The 17,247-nt window shown below is 46.2% G+C and overlaps 2 protein-coding genes across 4 annotated transcripts; one reads left to right on the top strand and one right to left on the bottom strand.

Moving 5' to 3' along the window:
- Positions 1 to 148: 148 nt before the first annotated feature.
- LOC120703183 (alternative NAD(P)H-ubiquinone oxidoreductase C1, chloroplastic/mitochondrial-like) lies at positions 149 to 6,749 on the bottom strand. 3 transcript variants are annotated; one of them, XM_039987192.1, is made up of 12 exons: positions 6,575 to 6,749; positions 5,750 to 5,952; positions 5,543 to 5,638; positions 5,254 to 5,320; positions 4,978 to 5,158; positions 4,384 to 4,477; positions 3,419 to 3,634; positions 2,630 to 3,019; positions 2,477 to 2,553; positions 2,228 to 2,331; positions 2,045 to 2,157; positions 149 to 1,451 (listed from the first exon to the last, which is right to left on the bottom strand). In XM_039987192.1, the coding sequence occupies exons 1-12, from the start codon at positions 6,660 to 6,662 to the stop codon at positions 426 to 428; spliced, it is 2,655 nt and encodes an 884-aa protein (XP_039843126.1). In that variant the 5' UTR covers positions 6,663 to 6,749; the 3' UTR covers positions 149 to 425. The 3 variants fall into 3 exon arrangements, with proteins under 3 accessions (XP_039843126.1, XP_039843127.1, XP_039843128.1); XM_039987193.1 differs by having other exon boundaries at positions 4,384 to 4,481; positions 6,575 to 6,709; XM_039987194.1 differs by lacking the exon at positions 149 to 1,451 and having other exon boundaries at positions 1,715 to 2,157; positions 6,575 to 6,747.
- A 4,932-nt stretch (positions 6,750 to 11,681) lies between these two features.
- On the top strand, positions 11,682 to 13,307 carry LOC120703182. Its single transcript, XM_039987191.1, has one exon. It carries the CDS (start codon positions 11,834 to 11,836, stop codon positions 13,064 to 13,066), a length of 1,233 nt encoding a protein of 410 aa, XP_039843125.1. The 5' UTR covers positions 11,682 to 11,833; the 3' UTR covers positions 13,067 to 13,307.
- Positions 13,308 to 17,247: the final 3,940 nt, after the last annotated feature.

Below are 17,247 nucleotides of genomic sequence, written 5' to 3'. Positions count from 1 at the left end.
TTTGTTAGGTGAGTGAAAACATGAGAAAACTAGAACACTCTCACAGTCCCAGTTATCCTCCACTATAAACGCGGGTCAATCATTGTTGAATAAGACATGTTGATAGTTTTTTATTGAGTAGGAAGTAAACGTGACTGACTAATGAAAGGATCCGAAAACATTCCCTCTGTTCGCTGGTGGCTAGAGTGGTACAGAGAAAAATACTGTTGGCTGCCTGATGGCTGAAAACAGGTGCTGGAGTGGTATGAGAAGAAAACACTGTTGGACTGGAGGCTGTTGGAGTTGTCGAACAAAGTGATTGAGAGTTTAAATGGGATCAATTTTTGTATGGTAAGAATCAATGGTAGCACAGAACTCTTAGAAACACTCTTATTTGATGACATTCTGCATGAACCCTTGCCGGCAGCAGGAGCCGTGTTCATTCCTCATTTCTTGATGAAAGCGACGGTCCGCTCCTGCAGCTCGACGCCCTGCTCGGATCCGAGCAGGTCGAAGTGGAACGCGTGGCCGACGCCCTTGGACTCGAAGATCTCCAGCTCGCCGGCGTACCCGCTGGCCTTGAGCTCCCGGTGGTACCAGAGCCCGCGCTCCCTGAGCAGGAAGTCCTTCTCGGCGACGCACACCAGCACGCGCTCGCACGGGATCCCGGCGGAGGCCCGCCGCGCGGCGTCGTCGACGAACGGGCACACGCGCGGGTCGTCCAGCCCCACCGTCTCCGAGACCACGAAGCGCCACGTGCGGTCCATGTACCCCCGGATCTCGGGCCCGAACGCGACCTCGCCGCCGGCGGCCTCCCTGCCCGTGAAGTAGGGGTGCACCAGCGCGAGCCCGCGGAGGGCCACGCCGTCCGGGAGCGCGCCGGGGGCCGAGGCCCGCACGGCGATGTTGTGCGCGATGTTGGCGCCGGCGCTGCAGCCGACGAGGAACACGCGGGAGAGGTCGGCGTGGTCCAGCAGCCAGGGCTCCTCGCCGCCGCCGAGCGTGGCCGCCCACCGCAGCCCCGCCCACGCGTCGTCGTACGCGACGGGGAGCTTGTGCTCCGGCGCGAGGCGGTAGTAGACGGACACGGCGATGGCGCCCGAGCGGGCCACCAGGTCGACGAGGTAGTTGTGCGTGCTCGGCCGCGCCGGCGAGCCGACCACGAAGCCGCCGCCGTGGAAGTAGACGACCACCGGGATCTTGCCGGTGGCGCCGGGCGGGAGGCAGATGCGGACGGAGGCGGGGCCCGCGCGGACGTCCTTGGAGACGACGCCGGTGGCGGGGTCCGTGCCGGCGGGGACGGTGGGGGATCCGCCGGGACGGTGGATGCGGCCGCTCTTGTACTGGCAGAGGTAGGGCAGGAAGTCGAAGACGACCTCGGAGTCGGGATCCATGGCCGCGGGCGGCGGGGAGGGGTTGGTGGCCGTGCCGGTGTCACCCATGGGAGTTGGGGGAGGAAATGAGTTGGCCACCTACAGCACAGCAAGGTGAACGAATTCAGCTGGTGGAGGCTTCCCTTCAGGCTTCAGGAAAAAGATATATATAATGCAAAACGCTGTCGAAGAGTTGGTGGGAGTTGACTTCAACACGACGTCACTTCACCTGATTTTTGTTTCCCATGTGGTTCAGAATCTTTTCCATTTTGGAAAAAAAAGAAATACATTCTGAGTTTTCGCAGTGTTAACTGACAGGCATGCTACAATTTCCATTCGAAACACAAGAAATCCCACAAGAATTTTGGAAATTTTATCATTTATTTTTTTTTGGAAAATTCTACAAGGATTACCGTGGCAGGGACTTGTTTTTCTATAAAACATCCCCGCTCTGATGCAGCAGATGAGGTAGATCACTTCTGCAAATACCATAGCTGTTCACTTGTACAAATGGTTACTACAGGACCATAGTCATCTTAATTCAAAAGTATGCAACTATTTAACAAGACCCTCAATTACGTACATATTATCGCTCTCAACTTGCTCTCCAGTACATCCGGTTCAGGAATTGGCTGGTCACAATGCATCTGACAGCCATACGGTCATGGTGGGCTTGTGAGCATGTCACTTACTGCGTTTTGCACGGAGGCAAGTGAGTCGATCGCAGTCTTTGTTAACCAGCTGACTCCAACCTTCACCCGATGTTCATCTGTGGGCATTCTGAGGCAGTAGACAAGCTTCCGAGCTGCAGAGCAAAGTTCAACTTTATTCGCGCGTAGGCGAAACTGAAAGAACATGACCGGAAGTGTTCGTACCAGCATGTCCTAGAGGTCCTTCCAAGGTCAGTCCCTCGATGAAACTTGCAGTTATTGCAGCGTCATTTCTACCAAGCGTCATCATCTCACCAAGGTTTTGGAACCTGCCAAACATTCAGTGTATTTGAGGTCTCCTACGGAGTTCAATCCTTCCTACGGAGTTCAGTGTAATACTACTAGCAACAAAATGAACAGTTTAGCAATGATTTGAACAAATGAACAAATGCAAAGGTGTCTCCAGATTTGAACCTGAATGGCAGGAGAGGCCGATCATTGATTGCTGCCCAGAGATTCCATCCAGCAAAATCTGCTTGTTGAAAAGCAACCTGGGAGATGAAAATTCATTAGTGACATAACTACCAATGCAGCATCAGCCTGGAGCAAATACAGCAAATCTCTTACCTGTGCAGTGGCTGGGAGAAGTTTGCCTGATGCATCCCTTAGAGCTGCCGAATCACCAATAGCAAATGTCCGGGGATGGCCTTTCACTAGAAGGGTTTCCTCTGTCTCCACCTGCCCCCGACCATTGAGAGGAATCACATAGGGAGTATCAGGAGGTTGTAACCGGGGAATCTGAGATGCTGAACCCACTGTCCACAGCACCAAATCAGCCTCCAGAGTCTGGCCTTTGAGGCCTCTTTCAGCAGGTTGAAGGTCCAAAATTAGTTTCTTATGATCACCATCAACTTCAGAATATGTAACTGTGCCACTTGAATCATCAGCTGAAGAAGCCTCTTTGATGCAGCTCACAAAATATCCCAACAAAAGCTGAATATTCCGAGACTCGAGAACCTGATGAGAAAGTAGTAGAGCCAAAATTTCTTCAGTGATTAGCTGCTAGCTGAGAATATATAATTCCTCAACTGAGGAAGTTCAGATATGAAAACAATAATCATCATGGACCAACAACACTACTATGTGAAGGACTAAAGCAATACCACAGACTTATCCATGCTGTATTCAATAGGATCTATAAATAACCCAGTGGAAATGTACTGTTTGGAAAATATTACAAAAGGAGAAGGGATTGCATCATGAATATAGCAATATTGCGCTAAAGCTACAGCCCTTCAACTGCAACAGACACGAGAGACGAGACCACCCTAGAGCATTCAAATGGAATATTCTATCAATTACAATTTTAACATGAAGCTGATCAAAACAGTTATGTATAGAACCTTAGTTTCTCACCTTCACAGCAGCATCACGATTTCCTTGTGGAGCAGTGGGACATATGGTTGTTTGAACATTTATTGCCTTTACAGTCCCAGTGTTCTTTAATCTCTCAGATATAGTCGCAGCTAATTCAACACCGGAATAGCCCAACCCCACTATTGCCACCTCAATAGTAGGGGAGCTCTTACCAAACCTTTTCCTCTCTAGCATTTTCAACTTGCTTTCAACTCTCTACAAAAATATATTTATAAGAAAAAACAACAGAAAATTTTGATGATTGTGAACTCATGGATGATATACAATCCTAGAAATAGTTAATAACAGCCATAGTAACAAATGTGTGATATTTATCAAAGGATGCCCCCTAATTTTTTGATTAAAAATATTGAATTGTTTCGAAAAGTCTGATTCATTTGTTACATCAATTGTCAGAACAAAGGAAAATCTATTATTGGCACTAGTAATATTGGCACAGCACCAGTGAAAATATAAAGATCATGTACTTCCACTCTGTGCTCTTCATTGAATATTTTGTAATATAACTATCAACATTGTCTGACAATCAATGCAACAAGTGAATCATACCAGTAGCTGTAAACGAGAATCAGATAGACTAGGAAAACAATCTAGTCAGGTGGACACAAGTTCACAGTGTTCTTTTCGTGTTGGGCTTTATTGCAGGCCACTCCATGTCCAATGAGATTGACGCTGCAAAACTTTCAATGGGTGTCTACTGCTCTCATCTCTGTAATGTGTCTTTGATTAATGAAATCCGTTAATTCTCAGAAAAAGAGAGCCTATACAAAATTGGGGGCCATGATTTGATGTGTCATGACTTTGTTAGTGACTGTAATTAGCTGTTTCTAGGATTATAGATCCTAATGTGCAGCATAGATAGCTTAATTGCTCAACCATGAGTCCATGATCATCAATCTTTTTCCTGAGTATACATAAAATTTCATGAGGGGAATTGTGCTTACCAAAGCATCCACTAACGTTGTGAAAGGAAGTGCATATTCAGCTGATCCCGGAACAACATCGATCTTAGCTTCAGCCCCTAAAGCTAGAACGAGCCTGGCTGCCCATTCCAAAACAAATGTCAGCAACAAACTTATTTTAACTAAGCCATCAAATTTCAAACATCAAGAACTCTTAATCTAGCCATTTGCATAAACATAGTTATACAAGTTACAATTGTGTTCTATGGTCAATATTATCAAATAATCTACTAGTTAAATAAAAAACAAATATTAATCCAAATCCTCCTGATTCAGGAGTCACCTGAAGGAATGAACAAACACTACATCATTATCAGGAAAAAGGGGCACAGTCCAGGTAATCCCAAGTTTACTACATTACATATTAGTGACACAGCTACTGGTATTTAAAATTTTACACAATCTCAAAATTATATAGCAGCAATAATAACTTGCCTTATGTTTCAATAACAAATATCCTTAAACATTATTTTACATGAAAAAAGATTGAATTATAGCAAACTGCTTTAAATTTGTTCCTAAAACGAAGCCTTAAACTTGGCAGCCATTGCAATTATGTAAATTTGTTATTCTTACCAATCATATTCAATGACAGTTCCACTTTCCAGATGAACAACCCCACCAGTGCATGATTCTCCAGGTTCTCTTCTAAAGTGATCAGAAGGTCGCAGAAGCTTTACACTGTCCCTCACAAATTGAACACTAGTGTTTTTCAACAATTCTGTAAAAGATGGAGCTATCTCCCAGACATCCACTTCTGGCAACCAAATCAAATTATAACAGTTGAAATCATGTGAGAAGGAACAATAAACTACGTACAATCAAACATTTGTACAATTGAAATAGCAGTACCTCCTGATAGGAGCTCATACAACATGGGCTTAAATACAAATCTATCAGATTGATCAACCAGCACAACCTGTAATTTGATTTTCTTTCTTAGCAAATTGTTAAAATTTTATAAGTGCAATGAGAAGAATGCAGAATATGCCATATTGAAACTATAAGGCCCCTAAGACAGGGTTACATAAAATCCATCAAGGAAATTTATGTAGTTTTGCAATATCCACCAGTTCAAGATAAAAAGAATAGCATATGGGAAATATGGAAGAACATTTGCATAAGAGCATCATCACTTTACCTGAGGCTTCTTATCACTCGGCCACACAAGAGACTCTAGTCTTAGAGCAGTGTACAGGCCACCAAATCCACCACCTAAAATGCACACCCGTGGTCGCTGAATTTAAGGAAAAGAAAGTAGGTACCAACTCGTGAATAGGTGAAGGCAATCATCAGTAAACAGTAGGTGATCTTAAGCTGTAGTAGATAGTAAAAAAAATCAGTCGACCTGCTTATCTGGCCATGAGTATAATGGCAATGGTGCTACTGCTTCGTCAGTTGATGTAGGCCGAGCAAAACCACTATTATCCCCAGAGCCACTTAAAGCCATGCACCTGAACATCCTTGATGGCAGTGCAAAAATATTTGGAACACCAACACCTAATGTCCATGAATTCTTCAAAATTGGATTCTTCCACAGATTCATATTTCCTGTCAGAAACCAAGGACCAATCAATTAAGCTGCCAACATTTACCTAGATGGATTCATACCAATTGTCAAACTAGAATACAAAATTACATTGAAATGCAAGCCCATAATTCCAGGGGCTTTGCTGTCCTACGATCGTGAAGCATAAGCACGGATATTGGCTTTATATTATCTATGGTGTCAACCTTAAGTTTGATTACATCGCGTTCAGTTCGAGCTCGGCGGTGAAAAGTTCTATAAACAATAGCACGGACTCTACAGTGCAGCTCCAAATTTTATCAAGCAAGCCCATCTAGTTCAAACGTTTAAAAAATCTAACTCTTCCGTCACTTTTGAGATTGAACTTTAGAGACCATGCTTGTACATGCTTTTGGATTCAGAAGCACCAGTGCCACTGACCCACTGTGCCAGACATAACATCAGAGCCGAAATTCTAAATCATTCTCGTGGCTAAGCCAAGTAGTGTCCCGGCCGGTGTGCGCACTGAAAAACACCTACTAAGTGCTAACCATTGTACGTAGGCACCAACATCGGGAAAACAAGCCACTAGGCAGAGCAGCAAGCAAGCAGCTAAATCAGACAACCACGGAATCTGGAACGCGGGCTGGGGCTCGTGGACCTCACCGAGTGGGGAGCGCGGCCGCCCCGAGGTCGGGAAGCGCGGCCCGGCGGGGAGCGACGGGCGGATCCACGGTGACGCGCGGCAGCTCATCGCCGGGGAGCGGACAAGCGCGCGAGACGTGGCGCTTCTCTGGTCGTAGCTGCCAACGATAGGGGAGGGGAGCAGAAGAAAGGAGCCAGGCGCCGTCTCCGGGAAGAAGCTAGCGAGAAAGGAGAGCCGAGCCTCGATGGGCTTCACGCGGGGCCCGTTTCCTGCTAGAGGCCCATTTCTGAGTTGGTAATTGCCGAGATTTGCTGCTTCGAAGCTTGCGTTTGACGCTCGAGTAGGGATGAAAACGGTCAGAAACGATCGGTAAAAGGCTTCACCACTTTCACTTTCATATTTTTTCATCGGAAACGAAAACGATACGATATTATCAAAAATGAAAACGACATCGGTAATGCGGTAATTTCGAAAACGAAAATATACGGTCGATGATACATCGGAAACGATCGAAACCCATTGAAACGATATTTTGAAAAACGATAAATATATCAAACCATAGAGCACAACACTGACCTGATTTGACATATTTCATATACAAGTACTAATTGTTAAGATATTAGTCCAAATATCAGTCCATCGATGACATGTATCTCATTTCATAATACTAAAATGTTAGACATTAATCTCGTCATCCATGAAACGATACATAGTCCCATGAATTCATGTCACTAGGTTGTGATTTAGGGTTAGGATAATAAGTCATGACTCTCTAAAAATATAGATATGACATTCTAATAATATAGATAGCAGGGTGTGCTGGCATTATATATGAATACGGTATTCAATCGGTAAAATATGGTAGAATACCGCAAAAATACGATATTTCTCGAAAACGATCGGAAGATGCTAAAATCACTTTCGTTTTCAGTTTCATATTATTTTACCATTTTCGTTTTCATTTTTTCGATAATTGTTTTCATTTTCATTTAGCCTTAAAAGTCGATAAAATCTCGGAAACGATCATCGGAAATCGGTAACTACCATTTTCGTTTTCATCCCTACGCTCGAGCGTGTCATTTCGTATTCCATTTATTATTTTTTTGACAAAAAAATTGGTTCAACCAGATGTGTTCGTTGTAGAAAAGGAGAAATTTGTAGCTTCATCACTGGCAGTGCTCTATGAAATCGAAAAGGGTTTAGTACAGAACAGTAAAGAAGTCTCCTCGCAAAAAAAAAAAAAAGCTAAAGAAGTCTCGTGAACAGTCCTGATAGCATTCGAAGAATATTTAGCACAGCACTAACGAGTCCTCTTGAATTTCTAGGAATTGGGATTTCCACAAATTCCTACCTCCTGTGCAGAAAACAACCGGTCATACATTTACGCCCTCCGTTTCGAATTATATATCGATTTAGCATTGTTAGATGCAAAATTTGTTATGTATGTAGACATGATGTGCATAGTAAAATTTATACACCTAGAAATACATAAACGATCTATAATTTAAAATGGAGAAAGTATCAATTAGGCTGCGAAATCCTCTTTTGCTACAGCATATTTGGATCCATACGGTGTGGAACTCTGTTTGGTGCATGTGTGTTGGAAATGTTAATAGACCATCTGCTAACTAGTAGTAAGATTTTATTTTTCTTTTGAACAAATGGCCACAAGATTGTGTGCCAGTTCTATTAGTAAAGGAGTAGTACTGGTAGTAAGATTTTATCTCTCCTAATTAACTTTTTCCTACTATGTAAGCAAAATATTGACAATAGTGACAGCAGCCATTAGAGATGCCCTTTTTATACGGACCTGATAGTAACCCCAACAAACATGGCAAGGCAAACCATCGCCGCTTGATCTATCGCTACATATTCTCCCATCCGAATCTTGAGCTGGGTTTGGGCTGCTGGTCTTCGCGTTCGTCAAAAAGACAAGTGGCCAGCGATGCATATTAAGAAACTCGCAGCAGATTAGGTGCTAATCTCATCCAAATCTAATTTAAGTATAATCTGAGTTCGCCTTGGAAACGTCTTTCCAGTCAACGCCGACTAGTCAATGCGAACGGCCGGCGGGGCCGCGGTGGCGGGTATGGCTGGGCAGAAAACCCGATACCCGAACCCGAAAAACCCGAGCCCGAACCCGAAAAGTCCGAACCCGAAAAACCCGAACCCTAATTCGGGTTCCAACCCACGGTACCCGAAATTAATACGAGTAGTTCGGGTATTGGGCCACGGTACCCGAAATACCCGAACAACCCGAAATGATTTGTTTTTTCATCTATGATTTGATTTGTGTGCTTCAAAACTATGTTTATTAATTGTGATATGTGAAGTGTGAACTGTCACGGTTTGGATATGTGAAGTGTTAGTTAATTTCGTTTGAACTGTCAGTTTGGATGTGTGAACTGGATGTATGGTTGGGTGTATTTGATTTGATTTTATACTGCATATGTGGAGTTCTAGAATTTCGGGTAATTCGGGTAAAACCCGAACCCGAATCCAAATTTTCGGGTACCCGAATTTTCGGGTTCTTCTTTTTCCCAACTGATTTCGGGTATCATTTTTGGAAACCCGAAATTCCTAAAACCCGAACTACCCGACCCGAAAATTTCGGGTAACCCGAATGCCCGGCCCTAGCGGCGGGCACGATCGACAACGACGGCGACTCCTCGCCAAGCTTGGAAGCTAGCGGACGCCGGTCGCCGGAACGTACGCCTCTTATTAGGTCTCCCTTCCACGCGCACCCACGCGGGGGGAAGGAGAGCCAGGACAGACAAACGCTAGCTGCGACATGTGGTGGTTGGCCTCAAGCCCTGATCAACTGGGCCAACTTGCCTCGCCGACTCCGACGTGCCGGCGGCGACGAGCACGGCGGGGAGCAGACCGACATGCCGGGGCATTGACGGCAAATCTAAGCGTTACTCCGGCCGTCCGATCAAGTGTCGGCGATGGAGGAAAATGGTGGGCTGATGACCATGACCGTGCATAAGCTATGGAGCCATTTGTGAAAAGTTCAGAGATGGGTCTTGGTCCTCAGTTGTGTGCTCAGTTGTGTGTCGCGATCAAGGCACGTCCCGATTCAGGAAAATTCTTCTCTTGAAGCAGTCCTCAAAAACCCTGCTGGATTGTTGCCATTACGATATGTTGCACACATATATAGGCTTAAACTTTTCAGCTCCAGGGGGGAAGGAATAAACCCATACACCTCGAATTCAAACAATACCGCTTCTTCAAGCAGAAGGTCCAAACGCCGAGTCATCTTTGGAATCTTCTTTTGTATAAGATCATGCTGATCTGTGTGCCATTGGCTCTATTTGACGGTTTTTTGTATTCAGTCTTCTTTTTTTTTAGAATCATTTTTGTATTCATTCATCTGGACGGCTAACGAGTTCCTGTTCGTGAAATAAGAAACTACTCTCTGAAAAGCAGACTGTACATTTTGCCTCAACTGATTGGGATGGTAAAATTCCTTCCTTTCACGGTGAAGTCCTGTTACTCCTGTGCTGTGCTCCCAAGGAAGGAAATGGTGCGTGAAGATTATGACAGCGAAGCACGCGAAATTTTTGTGAACTTCCAAAGGAAAACCACGATACTGTTGGGTCAAAACTCAAAAGTATTTTCCTTTCCTTCACGACGGAGACACGGAGCTGACTTCTGCGCTTGCCGGTTCAACGGATCGGTGGCCTCAGGAAGATGCAACTTGACACTTAAAAGTTGTAAAAGTTGAGAGCTTGGGAATTTCACCCTTCTGCAAGAACTTCATATGGAACAGTTTGAATCAGTTCCCAAGAAAATAAGGACAATTCATGCATTCCTAACCAGGTCTGATGCATTCCCAAGAAAATAAGAAAATAAGAACTTCCCAGAGCATAGCAGTGAAACTCGACCGAGAAGCTGATAGATCAACAAGATTGGCGTCATTAGCGGCGACACGAAATCAGCATCCTCCTGCGATGGAAGTACAGAGCACTACTTTTTTTTTTCTCGACGAAAGAAGCCGGCCTTCTGTTTCCTTGCTGATCATATTTTATTGTCAAATCAGTATCGTCATAAGCGAAGGCTTTAGAGAAGGCTCGCATTTGCCCATCAGAATCACGCCGGGCGCCAGGGCAAACACGTTGTTTATGCAGCAGCTCGCACGAACCGATCACTGTCAGAGTGTATCACCAACCATGCTCTTCTCGTACTTCCTGACAAGCACAGAAAAACATGCACGATTTGGTCCAACTTGCCTTCATCTGTACTTCCAGCAGACGAAATTTTTGTCGGCAAATACAAAGATGAAACCGATAAGTCAATTAAAAAAAGGCATCCGGCGGCGGCAGTGTAAGCCAAGCCTTTTGTCTCCATGGCGTCGGATCCGGCGAGGGGGGGGCTTCTGTTTCGGTGGCTGCGGGGCGAGGTGCTTCTCTGGCGGACGAAGGGGGAGCTTCTGCGACCTCGCCGGTGATGTCGGAGTGAGTTCTTTTCTCCTTTTCTTTTGCGAAAGGGTAGGCAACTGGTGCATCCCTGTGGGTCTGCGGCTTGTCCGGGTCGCTGGGTTCCTCGGCGGCGACGGACTCTTATTCCGGTTGCTGGTCGTCTGGCCGGCGGTGGCGGATATCGTGTTCCTCTTCCGTCTTGTCAAGGTGACGGCCGATAGTCGTTCAGCGGAATTGACCCATTTGGTAGGGTATCAGGCGGTAGATCTTGCGGCTTCACCAAGGTTTGGGGTCCCTTGGCGTGATGGGAGGCGGATTTGGAGGTTCCAGGCGGTGAAGGTGACGAACGGGATGCCGGAGATGAAGAAGAAGATGAACAGTAGCCATAGGGGCTCCTTTGTAATTTTTTTTTCTTCGGGGTCTTGTTTGTAAAAGGGCGGATGTACTATCCTATTGCTTAATATATCTTTCCTTTCGCAAAAAAAATTAAAAAAGCCATCCTACTGTTCCAGGGCGAGGCGATTTCGCGTCAAATGTTACTAGAAATCCGGTTCAAATTTTCAAATAATTTAGGCAAACAATATTTATATTTCTTACGATGGCAACTCGACGTTCCATGTTCCAAACGTGCTTCTCCGGTATAATTTGCCAAATATAAAACTTCCTAAAATTCCATCCCCTTTTATATTCAGTATACGTATTCCGATCCTTCCATTCCCAGACTTCCCCTGCTTCCTCCCTGTTTCCTTGGCTTGGCTTCATTCCGTCCCCGTCCTCTCCGCAGCGTCTCCTCTTAAACCCGCGGCAGCCACGACCAGAGCCGCTCCAGGTCCAAGAATCCATCCCGAGACCACCGAAATGGAGCTGAGGATGGCTCCCGCCTCGCCGCCAACGCCGCCGCCGCCCGCGAAGGACCTGCGGCTCGACAGCGCGGCCACGAGCCCGTACGCCACGGCGCCGTCCAGCCCGCGCGGTCGCCTCGTCCGGGACGAGGGAGCGCCGGGCGGCGGATTGTTCTTGACGGCGCCGCCGTCGCCCGACCCGTTCGACCTCCTGCCGCCGGCCACCCCACGGCTCACCGGCGCCAACCCCTTCGACCTCTTCCAGCACTTCACCAGCGCGCCCGCCAGCCCGCGGCGCGCCGCGGCCATATACGCGCACTTCGCAGAGGGGAACGGCGGCGCCGGCGGGCGCGATGGGGAATATGGCGAGGAAGACAGCGACGGCGACGGCGACGAGGAGTTCCAGCCGCGCGGGTCGTACGCCACGGGCGGCTCGGCCGTGCCGTTTGACTGGGAGGAGCGGCCCGGGACGCCGAAGAGGGGGCTCGGCGCCGGGGCCGCGAACGAGGCGGCGTGGGACACGGACTTCGAGTTCGGCACGATCGCCGACACGGCCGCGCCGGCGGAGACGCTGACGACGGCCGACGAGCTCTTCGAGGAGGGGAAAATCAGGCCGTTGAAGCCGCGGCTCAAGACGGCCGACGAGCCCAAGGTTCGCCCGCTGAAGCCGCCGCCAGGGCTGCTGGACGGCGGGAGCGTCGCGTCGTCGCCGCGGTCGCCGATGGCGAGAGGCGGCTTGCGGTCGCCGCGGCGGCGGAGCAGGGTCGGCTCCGGCTTCGACTTCGACCCGTTCGCCGCCGCACTGCTGGTGGCGACCAAGGCGCCCTCCCCTCTCGGCGGCAAAGAAGACAACGGCGGCGGCGCCCCAGGCTCTCCGCCCAAGAAACTGGCCACGCGTCCCGCGTCGAGGAGCGCCGGGTGGCGGAGATGGCGGCTCAGCGACCTCCTCCTGTTTCGGAGCTCGTCCGACGGCCGTGTCAGCAAGCAGGATCCGATCTTCAAGCCGGCGCAGCAGTTCGACACGCCCGTTAAGAAGGCGTTCGCGCAGCCGGCGGTGACGATCAAAGCCAGCGGCAAAGGCGACGACATGGGCAAGGCCAAGAAGCATGGCAACAGGAGCGCGGCCGCGGCGGCGGAGAGCGTCGCCGGGTGCGCCCGGCTGAGCCCGCTGCAGCGGCTGGCCAAAAGGCTCGGCGCGTACTCGTGGCACTACGGCCGCGACATGGCGGCGCCGGCGACCAAAGGGTGAAAAGTCCGAGTCGTTAGCCGTATTGCTTTGCCCGGTTCTTGTCCATACAAGTGGCGATTTTTTTCTCTTTTCGTTTTTTTCTTCTTTGCATAGTGTGAAACCATGTACAAGTGCGATTGGCCGCCAACACTGGTTCTTGGTGTTGATCTCTCTCTTTATGGAGCTTGACTGTACTGTCGTGTCCTATTTGAAGAAGAGATGATACGATGATGCCAAAATATTGTTAATTCCCATGGGTTAATGTGCTCTTGATCATTGGCATGCATGAGTTTTTTTTTTCCTTTAAACTTGTGATAAAGTTAGATTCTGCCTTCACAAAAGTGCTTCAATTATCAAAGTGTAGCATGCCTAGCATCATGAAGGTTGCATATAAAGTACAGTAGCTGTTCTGCTATATAGGTGTTTCTTTCATCACGGGACGACTTGGGTTTCTCACACTAGCAAAAAAACTACTCGTGATGTCTTATTGATATGGAACGTTCTGTATGTACTCGAGGCAATGGACAAGGAAGGAAGCAATAATGAGTCCATTTCTAAGAACATGAATTAGTATGGTTTTGCTCTCTCCATTTAATTGAGTTTGTTCTTTTAGGGGCTCCATTTCTTTTGTTCCTAATGTCTGTTCTGAAAATTACCCACTAGTTCTCTGAGAGTTTCTTTTCATTAGAAATGTCACGACCGCGCCATCTGTTAACTGCACATGTATATAGGTTTTACCAAATCAAAATACTCGCAAGTGCGGAATAGTGTGTGCATTATTAGTACGTAAACGTGCGAGCCGACACTGACACTGACAAGTGATTCTACTGATGAATTGCCTTTACTAAATTGGGCCTTTAAATTTTTGTCCTCTTAACATTGAATTTGAAATAAGTGCAGGCTACTGATAAACTAACGAAGTCCAAAAATTTTCAGATAGGACGAGCCAAATGGAGTACAAGAACAGTATAGTAAATTTGATTATTTTGTAGCGCTCCACTTTTCAACATTTTTTTTTTGTGAATATTCATGGTATGAAGATAAGTGACGCCTACTACACTTGACTTTTATTTAGCGAATACAGCTGATCTCGATTTGTTTAAAAAATTAAGTTAATTGTTATCTACAGCATATACGGCTAGCTCCATCATTGATGCTGGATTTCGTATTCGAATCAGAATCATGCGCACTTCTCTCCACTGCCATCCTTTTTAAAGGCGCTTCCACCGAAATTCGTTTCCTCTTGCCAAAGGAAATAAAGGGGTACACACCGGGCAACTCGCTAGTAGTGGTCGCTGCTCAGGGGCAGAGCTTAGCGTTGACCCATGGAGTTTGTGGCCAGCAGCGGCCTCTGATCTCTTCTTCTGTCTCATCAGCTATATGGATGCAGACATGCAGTACCAAAAGTTTAGCGTGCAAAAAAAAGCCCCCACTAGTTTAATGCCCCCATGAACCATCAACTTCCGAATGTAAAAAGATTTTATGTTTCATCATTTTTTAGTATTTCTTCTCAAATTCTACCGATGGATGCTCGAAAAATTTGCTCTGATGGCTCCTATAATTTCAGGATCAGTGGCAAGGAAAATTGCTCCTGAAGAACCTAAAAGTATCAATATGAATACATCAGAAAAGGAACTACTCCCACTTGGAAATAAAAAAGGGGGATGAAGAGAAAAGGGGAGGTTCCAATTAGATGTACTCTTGTGAACACCTTTGCTCCGTACAAGGACATGCAACCAAGAACCAACGAAATGGGCAAATGGCATGTACAATCTATCATTTTTCTGCAGTATGTATAGGACGATACAAAGGGAAGATATCCTCGGCTCATCGTCGGTGACAATCATTAGGCTCTCTTAAGATACATTTGTCGTATGGTACCATCCACACATGAAATTCTGATATCCTCCCTTAATGATACTTTGAGCACGATGTATTTTTTTTTCATATTCTCATTAAATTTTTAGACGCGATGGATAATGAGCAGACGCCACGATCGAAAGTCAACGGCGACAACCATTAAGAAATGGGTGGAATACTTGAGTCCAAGCACCTTAATAGGAAGATATTGCTCGTAATCATTTAGCTAGTATGTTTATTCTTTGGACGAATTTGTATCACTTTGCTTATTGTTCCGTTTCAAATTGTAGTTTGTTTGACTTTAAGTTTGATCACTCATCTTATTCAAAAAATTTGTGCAAACATTATCAAATTTAAGCCATTCTTGAAGATCTTGCATTGATAAATCAACCCACAACAAAAGAAATAATATTTTGTACAAATTTTTAAATAAGACGAGTGATCAAATTTGAAGTCAAAAAAGTCAAATGACCTACTATTTGGAACGAATGGAGTATATGCCTATATAGGTCGTAGACATTGGTGTGTGCCGAGCCGTATCCTAGGCGGTGGCTTGCTGCGAGCACGTCTGCGTAGGTCCAATTTTTTTCCTTCGAATGCGTAGGTCCAAATTAGCAGACAGAAAACTAGTGCATGCTTTCTTTAAGTGTTCTTGTTATTGTTTTCAAACAACATAATTCGAAAGCCTGTAGGGCTCTTTGGTGCAACTCATGTCGTCGCTAGTGGCGTCCGAATTGGCTTGAGCTAAGCAGGCCTTTCATTCCCGTCCAAGCCAAAAGATCATCGGCGCCAACCGTAACCCCAAGAAAATTATCAGGCAGTAGTTAGGGGTGGTAAAGGGCCCAACATTTTGAACTAGAAAATCTAAGGATCGGGCCCTAAAAAGGCCGGGCTCTAAACATATGTATTTTTGAACTAAAAATTTTAAGGGCTTTATTGGACTGTGAAGATGCCATTAGGGCCATAGCCCATTACCACCCCTAGCAGTAGTAGGTGAGGAAAAGTGACGAGCCCGTGACAAACTGCCATTGAACTGTACTAGAATTTAAAATTTATTTCACAAAATATTGCTACTTTGATCCAACTATCATAAAAAAAATACCAGAGTATTCTAGAAAAAGATAAGACAATATTCAAATCCTTCTTACAAAAGACAAGAGATATTTTTGTAATTTTACACGTTTGCATGTCCAATCTTAAAATTGCATTTATTTTGAAATGCAGGGAGCAGGCTTGGCGGCATTAACAAAGCTGGCCCCATTTCCGAATGGCATCCTTTTCACTTGACATGAGGACCCACCTCGTCACCCGTGACATTCTTGATCCGCCTCCAATAAGAAGCGCGGTTTTATGCATAAGCTAATGACGGGAAATTTGATCCCGACAACACTGATCGCCGGTCCTACTACTAGTAGTGGTTGCCGTTCTACGGGCCCGGCGGCCCGCGCGTGCTTATTTTGACCAGGCGACTCCGATCCGTTTCGGCGCCGCGCCACCGCCACCGTTGCCGCCGGTCAAAGGCGACGTGACGCGGCGGGGCGGGGCCCACGCGAGCCACGAGGCCGCGCCGGCCCGGGCCGCGAAATCTCTCGCGAATAAAGCGCCGGCGGCGTACGTGCGCGACCCTCGCGCAACCTCGAAACGTGCGGAGCATCTTGAGGAAAAAAAAAAGATACGGGGTGGGTGACCGGTGGCAAGCAGGGTTTACCTTTTCGTTTTTTTTTCCGAATCCCGCCGTTTGCCGGAAACGAAATTTCGGCCGAAATTTTGCCGAATTTCGCTAATTCCGAACGGAAAGAGAATTCAAATTCAAAAAACGAAATTTCGGTGAATTCCGACCGAAATTTCGACCGGAAAATGATGTCTGTTGTGATTTTCGTACTGTTCCCGAGGTCAAATGAAAAACTTTTGAATACCAACTTTGTTCAGTTTTTCGAGATCTACAACTTTTGTTTCAGGAACTTTTTCATTTGAGCAATGGTTTGAAAGTTATTTAATTATTTCAAAAACTACCAATTAAAAGTCTTGTCATTTCATGTGACAACTTTCATTTTCTCTCTTAGGCCTCAACTGGACTTTTATTATTCTTGTTATGGCGGATATTCCTATAAATTTTTAGGGACATTAGTTGATCCAATTGAAAGTTGTTTTAAATCCAGGACAAACATGATTTGAATTGGTTATCAATTCATGTGACAGTGTTTGAATTTTTTGTTTGATTCAATTTGTATAGAGAATTGTTAAAGCATTCTGAAAGGTGTGTTTTCCGGCAGTTTTCCAACGGAAAGTTTTTCCCTGCTCTATAGATGGTGACAATTCTCTTGTGGCCTAAGATTTTGGTC

The sequence above is a fragment of the Panicum virgatum genome, chromosome 4K (assembly GCF_016808335.1).
Source record: "Panicum virgatum strain AP13 chromosome 4K, P.virgatum_v5, whole genome shotgun sequence".
NCBI classification, from domain to species: domain Eukaryota; kingdom Viridiplantae; phylum Streptophyta; class Magnoliopsida; order Poales; family Poaceae; genus Panicum; species Panicum virgatum.
Note: the sequence above shows the minus strand (reverse complement) of the source record. Positions and strands in the feature narration are given on the sequence as shown.